The sequence below is a fragment of the Cheilinus undulatus genome, linkage group 15 (assembly GCF_018320785.1).
Source record: "Cheilinus undulatus linkage group 15, ASM1832078v1, whole genome shotgun sequence".
In the NCBI taxonomy this organism is placed as follows: Eukaryota; Metazoa; Chordata; class Actinopteri; order Labriformes; family Labridae; genus Cheilinus; species Cheilinus undulatus.
This window is the reverse complement of record NC_054879.1, coordinates 33,635,210-33,645,632: the sequence shown is the minus strand read 5'-3', so window position 1 is coordinate 33,645,632 and position 10,423 is coordinate 33,635,210. Positions and strand designations below refer to the sequence as shown.

At 41.1% G+C, this 10,423-nt stretch overlaps 1 protein-coding gene across 1 annotated transcript in view; it reads left to right on the top strand.

The window, feature by feature from the left end:
• The first annotated feature begins 492 nt into the window (after nucleotides 1-492).
• Nucleotides 493-10,423, top strand: part of klf12b (Kruppel-like factor 12b) — an 85,628-nt gene continuing 75,697 nt past the window's right edge. The window contains 2 exon segments of the mRNA XM_041806878.1: nucleotides 493-522; nucleotides 524-587. Of these exon segments, the coding sequence (XP_041662812.1) occupies nucleotides 493-522; nucleotides 524-587 (94 nt within the window).

Below are 10,423 nucleotides of genomic sequence, written 5' to 3'. Positions count from 1 at the left end.
TTCATAAAATAAATTTTGCATTTAGTGATTTTTGTTAATTTAGCTATTTATTTATTTATGAATTTATTTATTTATTTATAATCTTATTTTTTGTGCGTCCAGTGAAATGTTTTATGCAATCATGAACTATTTGTACAGTCGTACTTCAGGGCCACCCTAGAAAACGTTTAGTTAAAAAAAATTAATAATAATAAATAACTTGCTAGACAAAACCGTAACGAGAAACTTCCTCATTAACGGTGAATGGCTTCCTTGTGTGATTAAAATGTATTTTAAAGCGGTTGTAAATGAAGAGAGGTGAAATAATGAACTGTTTCCCCTCCTTCGTGCACACCTTCCTCTCCGTCCCCTTTAAACGGGGAGGTGCTCCGGTGCTCACCCCCAGCCCGGGTCCCTCTCTACTCTCTGCGGGAGGGGGAGAGAGGCAGAGCGGGCTGACTGAGAGCGGACGCGTCGGAAACCTCCCCGGAGGGGCCCCGTGTAATTCGATGCATGCTGTTAAAGCTTAGAGTATATTGTCTTCCCTTTTGCTTATGAAGCCTCCACCCACCGGCCCACCCTACATTTAGCGGATCATGTGACTCGGGGTAAGTCATTTGCAAGTACAACAGTTCTCTGTGCGCTCCCATTCATTTCCTGAGAACTGCCTGAGCCGAGCAGCTGAGAGGCAGAAGGGGAGGGAGCACTCACATACACTCGCAGCACACATACATAAACACACATAGAGGCAGAGTGAGAGGAGAGGGAGAGGGAGAGGAGACAGAGAGGAAAACAGTCTCCTGGTCTCCACGGCTCTGCAGCTTCTGACAAGGTCTGTGCTTTTATTTATTTTATTATGTGTGTGAGTCCGTCCTGTTTCTGTGCTGGCTCGCTGCTGTCTGTGCTTCATTTGTCACGTTGCTGGCTCTTTGTGCTTGCTTTCAGTACGTCTCGTTCAGCTGTCATTTCTCTGTCAAGGCAGATGACAGCTCTGATCACCTATGGCATTGTGTTTGGTGTCTTGTCAGCGTGTGCTATGTGAGAGGGGGGGAAACAGGAGACCCTGCATGGTGCCGGCTGGACATAAGACACCTTCTCCCTAATGCAGATTCATAAGCTGTCATAAAAAGTGACTGTACCAGCATCCTCACTTTACAGCTGTGAAACCAAACTTCTAAACTTTAGCAGAATTTGTAGAAGAAGAAATGTTTGTGAGGGGATTAAAGAGTGTGAAGTGCAGCTGCAGCAAACTCTCTCACTGTGGAAAAAAAGTTTGCAGTGTGTCAGAGTTTCATGCATGGCTTAAGAGTTGTGTGAATGTGTTTGTGTGGGTGTGCATTTGTGTGAAGAAATTGTGGTGTGTTAGACGGGCTTGTTTGCCTACTGTAGCAGCTCAGAGAGGCTGTTAGTAACGGGTTAAACATTAGGAGGCTCGGGTAGCGGAGGAAGGACACTGGGGGGGAGGTGTGGGAGTGTGGGAGTGTTGCAGGGGTGGTGTCTTGGATGTCATCGGCAGCGCTCTCACTTGCAGGGTAATAGTCATTGGTATTGATGGGTGGCTGTCAGTGAGGCAGAGAGCCACCAGGTTGGGGAGAGTGGCCGGGGGCTGGCCCTTGGCTGTTATTTTCAATTACAGGGGACCCGGGCAGAGCTGACAGCAAAGGCATTTGTACATCCAGCAAAGGGGGGAGGAGGAGGAGGGGGGAGAGTATTGGCGAAGAGGAGGGAGTGGAAGTGGGAGGGTGGGGGGGAGATGAGACTCTGGCCTCTGCTCCTGGGTTTGATGTGGAAACTGAGCACTGACCTCTGTGACTTTACCCCCGCGTTGTGGAGGGGCCCTGCCTCGCCTGTAACTCTGAGGCGGCTGCAGGGTGTGTGTTTGTGTGAGTGTTTTTAAGTGGGGGTCTCATCTACAAGTAAAAAAAAATAAAGGAGGAGGAAGGGGGTTGGGTTATGTGTGTGTACATGAGACCCCCTGCAGCTCTCGGATGTTCAGCGGGTGAGATTAGCGCCCGTTTAAACTCTCACTTAAATCCATTTACAAAGGCGCCTTCTGCATGAATTAGCAGAATGATATTACCGCACATTGAGAGAGGAATCTGGAGCTGCACTTTTCATGAAGAATTGCTTTTGAACTCTGAAATTTGCTACTTGCAAATACTGACTGGCATTGCCAACTGTGCCAGTGAAAGTTTGAGTTTGGAGAGTGCAAATATCAGAGTTCTAAAGAGCAGCTTTGCAACAATACAGTTCTTTTCTGCTGTGAAGCGTCACTTACTGTTAACTGATGGCTTGAAGTCAGCTCAGTCATAATACATACTATGATACTTCCTCATTTAAAGTATATTTAAAGAAACAGTCTTTATGCTCTCAAAGCACGACTGCAGTGAGTTTTGTCAGAGCTTGATGGGGCTCAAATCTAATATCTGATACCCAGTGGTAATTCTTAGGGATGCACAAATGCATCCATTAAACATCAGTATCGACTGGTATTGGCCTGGTTTGGAAACAAGGAAATCTGCCAAATAATGTGAAATGAACAGATATCAGTCACCAATTTCCATCTGATGTGTCCAATCAATTATGTGTTGGTACCTTGCATATCAGTGAGTCAAACCAGGGGGACAGCTAGTGGTAATTGCACGTCGTGAAACCTCCCTAGGGCAGTCAGCTTTTTCTATAAAAGGCTCTCAAATGTGGAATGCACCACCAACTGAAATTAAATTACACAAGACATAAAGACTTTAAACAAAAGCGTGGCTAAAACAAAATCAGATGTAAGCATTTTTAACTACTCCACATTTGCTGTCAACATGATATTATATAACAATATAATATTAGTATCCACCATGATTTTCACCATGGTGCATCTCTACTTATCCATAATGCTTTGTATGGATACATCTTAACGTGTGCTGACAACAGTTTAATATCAAATAGCTCCAACTGCCTTTGGAGATGGTCTAGGACAGTGTTTCCCAACCATTTTTCTTTGTAGCCCCTCTCTACATGTATCTAAGAAAAGCGGAGCTTAATTGTTTCACTGATAAAACCCTAAAAAAAAGGTCTATATATGCTTTTCTTATCAAAAGACCTTTGTATAAACTAATATTAACTGCTTTATCATGGTTTTAGTCAATATTTGTAAATCTAATTTTGGCAGCCTCAGAGCAGACAAAACCTTGCACCCTCCCTAAGATCTTTGGCGCCCACCCTGGGGGTGTCCTGACCTGGACCCCAGGGTTGGAACCGATGGTCTAGGACAGTGGTTCTTAACTGGTGGGTTGGGACCCAAAAGTGGGTCTTGAAGCCCTTTTCAGTGGGTTCTGGATGTGTGCCTGGGAAAAAATTTGCACCAAATTGTCTAGGAGACTCTATAAAGCATACTTTTTTGGTCCTCTTTCATTGTTTTGTTACACCTTGTGTACTGTGTTGGGCCCAAGTTCCACTATTTTTTATTAAACACATCTGATTGACCAAAAAGATCTCCAAAATTTGGGTCGCGATTCTCCTTGAGGAGTTGATAGTCGTTCCCGTGACTCAACCACTTGAGAACCGCTGGTCTAGGATACCCTCATCCAGACTGGATTGGTTGTTTAGATGCAAAGAGTATTGACTGCATTCATGATCGACCTGTCGTCTACTGATGTGATTCTGCTTGTGAACAAAAGCATAGCTTTGATAATGTCTTTCCAGCCTCAGTTGGGGAGATGGCGAGTACGCCTGTATTTTAGAGATTGGACTATTTGGTTCAGATCAGTAAAAAGATCTAATCTTTTGGCTCCTGAACGGTTCTTGATTTGGTACCATTTTGCCTTTTTAAAGTCTTTGGGAAAAAAGAGAAATCAATCTTTCAAATGAGAGCTGGCTTCTATCACTCAGAAAAGGAGCCAGCTCTTCGAACCAACTCATCTGTGAACAACCCATCACAATGTCCTTGTTAGTTCTCATATTGAATTGAATTTTTTCAATTTAACCAGTACCCACTAGATTTAAGTGGTGCACCAGCAGTTACTTTGAATGCATGGTTTTAAGAAAATGAGGGAGAAAAGCTGTTATAGATGCGCTGCTTTCATTCACAAAAGGAACCAGCTCTTAGTACCAACTCGGCTGTGAACGGCACATCACAACAGCCTTGTTACTTGTCTTAAATTGAGTTGTCATTTCAATTTAACCACTACCTCGCTAGTTTTATTTGGTAAATAGTTTGTCACTGTGTCCTTTGAAAGCATGGCTATGACAAAATGTGGGAGAAAAGCTGTTAAAGATGCGCCACTAGCCTCTTAGCTCTTTGCTAATCCATTCCATTCATTTGTATAGCTAGTGGCCTCATGCACACAGCATGATTGTAATCCTTGGTGATATTTGGCCTGGACTACCCCTCACTCCACTGTTGTAGGTATACCCCCTTTCAGATAGTTGCTACAAGACCTTTTTCCAGTTGATCTTGCCCCAAAGTTAGCAAGCAGCTAATTGGTTGTACGCCAGTACGCTAATATGGAAAACCCTACAGCTTTGTAGTTTTTTTCTACTTTTACTTTTCCTACTATGGCATACGCTTTACCGAGTAACCAACACTTCGGCCAAGAGTAGCAAAAAACAACCAAGAAGAATCAGTTGAAAAAAGGCAGAACTGACTCAAACTTTCTGAGGAAATATTGCTGAATACTGAGTGAAACATATCAATGATGTTGGCTCTCTTGGGCACTGAGACGCACATCTACAACAGAACAGCTGGGCAGAGCACGGACCGTTCTTTCTACAGTGTATTGGACAGACAGAGCCGCAACAAAGTAGTTGCATAGCTTCTTGAGAGACGGCGACCTCTAGTGGATACATTTTTCAGTGTCTCCTTGTAAGCTCGTAAGTACGAGGTCAGTGATGGTTATATTAAAACCCATGGATCTATTTCCATACCTGCATAGAGCATAAATGAGCCTTTATTCTAAACTTTATTCACCTGTCCAGTTGCGGTGGATTATTTTTCAATATATATATAAAGCAAAAAATAAGGCTTGAATTGCTCCAGTTGGGTAATCATAATGTAACTGATTGTCTTGAAATGAAGTGTCTGAGTTAATTAGCACATCATTTCACTCTTTCACACCTCATTCTTATTGTTTTCTTTTTTAAATGAAATGTTTATGTGGATTTACTGGGTTAATGAGTCTTAAATTAAGCGTACTGAGATACGTAACAAGAAATTACATACACTTGTCAGATTTGACTTTTTTACAGTGCACTTTCAACCAGCAACAAACTGCACTTTCCCAGAAAGCTAAAGACAGTCTTAATACAAGCTAAGTTCAGGCATTCAAGATGTAATAACTTTAATCAAGTCAAAGAAGCAGGACTGGTATGCTTCTGAAAAGCGAAGGAGTTAAGGCCAGTCTTTAGACAAATGTTTGGATCTTTTCACAGCGATTTCCACACTGCTTTTTGGTGAGTTATGTCTTCATGATCATTTGATTAAAGCCCCTGTGAGGAGTATTCATCCAGTTATGAAACAGACTGATATTAATACTGATGTGTCTTTATGACCTACAAAAGCAAACCAGACTCACAGCGTCATGATTGACTCTTTCTATGTTGAAATTTTTAAGGCTTGTAACTGCTGCCCTGGGGTAGATGTCAGACAGTCATACTAAGGAAACAGCCTTTTTTAAAATAACTTTTCCTAGTATTCTTTATAAGGGAGACAGTTAATGGATTAAAATGTGAAGAGATTTTTCATCACAACATATTACTGTTACATATACAGAACAAACTCAGTGAAGAGATGAGACGTGGTGCTTTGTCCACAGGGGGCGCTACAATCTGAAACAATTGGGCCAGGTCTAGAAAAATAGGCCTCACAACTGACCCTGGCGTGAGTTTTATCCACCAAAAAGCTCCAGCATTCGTAAACAACAACACCACCTGACTGTCGACCTCAGGTTACTGCTGGAGTTGTCCGCCTACTACCTCATTCTGTCTCGTCACTCTGATTGGCCCATATTGAATGTGATAAAACATTTGCCCAGTCACCTGAAAGGCCCTGCCCTTCCCAAACGTGTAAAATTACATCCAGAGTGCATTAGTATTAATGTTGTCTGTCTGAAAAGTATAAATGATCAGATGTACATGTGTGAAAATTGCAATAGGCTTTCACAGGTTTTGGAAAGGGAACAGCAGTATCAGTTGTCTCTGTCTCACCACCAGGTGCTTTAGCTTGAGAACGTAAAATACATTTTGTAAGTTCGCTCATGTTGCTTAAACTGTATGCTTGTTGGTGATATACATACAGTCGAACAAGGTAAAAAATTGGTGAATATTGTACAGCCTAGCTGTTTTCAGTCCTGAATGCATCACACCCCTGTCACTTTGATCCCTTCGATGGCCGACAACCCATCTCCCCCAGACACGGTCTAAGGGTTTATGATACCGATCAGTGCAGGTGGGGGGACTCAATTAAAAAGCCAATCACCAACGGATAGACCCTATCTGTCCATCAACAGCACTCTGGCCGGCACATTTAATTGCGCGGCCGGATTCCCCCACTAAAGGCATCATCTGTCTGCCACAGATCACAACACACAAATTGGGCATGTGTTGACAGATGGAATCATTCAGGAAGAAGTTGGCTGTGCGATCCTACTAGATGAACGCTCACTGTCTTACTCAGGGTGATGTGAAATTCCCTGTATTACCCCTAATCAGCTGGGTTAACTGCTGCCATATTGACTGACTGCTGTAGCATTGATCCAGGTGGGTGTTATGGAGTGTATCGTCATTGATTGCAGATAGACTGCAGTGCACTATGAGGCTGGAATCATTTGAGTCCCTTAGTTGTAAGCCAAAGCCAGAGAGGCAGATTAAAGCGGTTTGGTATGCTCAAAGTGCATTGTGGGATATTGTGTGGCCTCTGTACTTAGAGATTGTGCCGTGGGAAACCCAGATTTTCTGCAACAGGAAACTGCCAACACGCGAAGATCCTAAACATTATTTACAATGACATGCAGCACACACATGCTTCTGCACTGTGTGAGAGTGACAGCACCCAAATAGATGTATGACTTTGTGTATTTATTGTTGTACCTGTAAACAAAAGCTGAAAAAACAGCAGGACAAATGATCATGAATAAAGAGGGTCAAATGTTTTTAACATCTGCAGTAATTTTGCTCTTCTTTGTCATGTACGCATTTGTGTGTCATAATTTGAACATATAATTAGACCCTGGTTTCCAAATGCATGACAGTAGCATTTGGAAACCAAACGTCACAACTTAAGTGACTGAAATTTCAAATAATGTAAAAAAAATATTGTGTTTCAAAGAAGAGCCAGTGCTTCCTGCTTACTTACAACATAATCCTGATACAGTTACTATAGCATAGGGCTGGGCGATTATGGCAAAAATAAAAATCACAATTAATTGAACTTTTTACTTCGATTATGAGTAATGAACAATTATTCCAACCCCAATCTCCTACTCTGTTTGTTCTGTAAATATTTGTTTAATTTCAGAACAAACAACTGAAAAGATTAACATTTTCTGGTTATTCATTGAAACATTTAAAATCAAAACACACATCATTTGAAATGAAATGTTTCTTTTAAAAAAAATTTTCCAAGAAAAGAGGAAAAAATTGAAATAATTGACATGGCAGGTTTATGTCAGTTAGAGGCTCTAAATTTTGGTTTCGGTAATTTTTCGATTAATTGTCCAGCTCTACTATAGCATAGCCATTTTATGCTTATTTTGCTCATAGGTTTTGTAATGTGGTAAATGTTTTAGTGTTGTAATATTTTAGCTATTAAAAGTAATTATTCTGTTTCTTCATTGTTATTGTATATATTATGTTAGATAACAGTGATCTCAAAACCAATGAAAACTAGAAAAGCAATCGGAGAGTGCAGACCTCTGCCATTAGCCCTATCTCCCAATAGTGAAGAATCCCTTAAAAAATTCCTGGATCCAAACGGTGATCCGGATCACTCCAAAAATCTAACCAGTTCTTCCTTCTGCCATTTTTGACATTTTCTGAAAAGTTCATCAAAATCCTTCCATAACGTTTTGAGTTATGTTGCTAACAAACAAACTAGCAAACTAACAAACAAACCCTGCCGATCACATAACCTCCTTGGCGGAGGTAATAATCCTGATTATGTTTTTTGCCATATTCAAACAGCCTTACTGGCCACTGTTGGGAGAGTTTGATAATAAACAGTGGTTAAAGGCATGAATGGCAGCCAAACTGTAGGCGAGTCAAACATGGACTAAGTCTTTTAATTAGACTTTTACAGAAAGGAACATGTCAGAGTATTGGTGAGGCATTCCTATCATACCAAAAGTTCTTGCAAAATGAATGGGACTGATTGACCAGAAATGGTAGGAGCTCTGTTTCTGATGATATCAGATCTCCTTTCATACAACCTATTATTCTAGATATCATGTTTGAATAAAACTAAACTGTATTTTGCCTTTTCCTTTTATCCCAATGTATGTGTCCAATTGGTCCTGAAAGGTGGCTGTTGGCTCTATTTGAGGCTTCTGCCAGTTGAAAGGAAGTTGTGTTTTTATTTGCCACTGCTAGCAATCTCTAACTCATTATTACTAGATTAGTGTTTTTCAGTATTACTTAAATTGTATTAATGTTCAGTATGTGAAAATAGATCCATATGCTCTTAACGATGAAATCATTATTTGCCATTTAGTCACATGGGTCTGTTACATGGGGTTGACGTGAGAAGCTCGCTCTGGATAGTGCAGCTGGTTACATGCCTGGCAGTGATACAAGGGATCGATGGTTCAAATCCCAGTCAGAGCATGATAAGTAGCAAGTTTAGGCCCTTAGGCAAGGTTTTTAACTCCTGGAACACCTGCTATCTGTGAGATTTACACCAATTTTGATAAACATGTCTGCTAAATGACATTGTAAAGCTGTTCTGTTTTAGTTGCCTGTCCCTAGGTCAGCTAGCTCCAAACCCATTTGTACAATCTTGACTCAAAAACCACCAACATTTTCTCAAGTATTCCTCTTGCTGTTTGTTGGTCTGGTTGGACCTGTTGGCTACACTGCTCCACATTGCCCCATCAGAAATGCAGAAATGCAAACAAAATAAACAAAGAGTATGAACAGAAGGCCCCATCTGTATCTGATGTTCACCTGTAATGTAGAGCAGACATCAGAGTATGTTACAGTGTCATTAAATAACTCAGGTTGTAATTTAGGGTGTGTTATTTTAACTGTTTTGATGATATTAATGACCAGTTTCTTATACACTGTTATGGAAAACTTTAACTGGCAACATTTTGTTAAGGTTAATGAACTTCTTCATTCATGTGCTGCTCTTGCAGGCAGGTTATGGTGAAATAATGAATAAGATAGCATCAAACCTCCAATGAATCATGATTACTTTTCACTAGTAAAAGCAGCTATAAGAAACTACCGTTTCATTTTTCTGACTAATTTTAATTCTCCAAAATTCTTTGATGAAAAATCACATCCTGCACTGTGCTTCTTAGTGTCGTAATTTGCCAGATGAGTCATGTAAACAGTGGCTCTATCTGGCTCATATACGTCAGTGGTTTTCAGCTGGTATAGCCCCAGGACCCACCACCACCTCCTTAATGAGACATTGAGACCCAAATATCAGAAGGCTTCAACCACTCAAATGTATTCAATGAAAAATCTTGCCGTGTGGGACTAAGAACATAACTGATCGAAATGTCAGGAGAAAAAAAAAAGCTCAATAAAGCCTGTCATTAGAGAAGACCTGGGAGGACATGCATGCCGTATATGTACATTTTGGTTGTAGTCCTTAGATCTCAAGGAACTAACACAATGTCATTAGAAAACCTGCTTTGCTATCCTAAGATAGTGAAATAAATAAGTCAAGATCTTGAGTAAACAACCAAAATTTTCTGAATATGATGGCAAAAGGGAGTAAATGAGCTGTATGGATGCATGTCTGTTTAGGGCATCCATAAATTATGACATCCCACATTTCTTCTAGGCATACTCAGGAGACTCAACTGTGTATACCCATTCACAGGTTGAGAAGTAAGTACTCAGGTCAGGTCATGTATTGGAACATATGCCGGTTTGGCACTTCACCACATCAGCCTTGGCCCTGTACTGCTCCGGCCTCCTGATGGCCATCGTCCAGACCTGCAACAGGTCCATGCTGCACCTCTCCAGGTATCCTCCTAGCTGACCCCTACCTGGCACACATGGATGGGTACCAGTTGCAATCTTTTATTTGTAGATATTTATGTGTGATGTAGTGTAAAGGTGTGGGGGTGCAAACCCCACGCCAAGAGGCTCCTGATGCAAGTGGCACTAACTTCTGTCAGCTGCGTTAGCAACTGCTGTAACTTAAGTAGTATGAATTTAAATCTGTTTTGTAATCATTTAGATGCTTTGGTTTACGCTCAAGAAGAATCTTTGTTTTGCTCTTGGA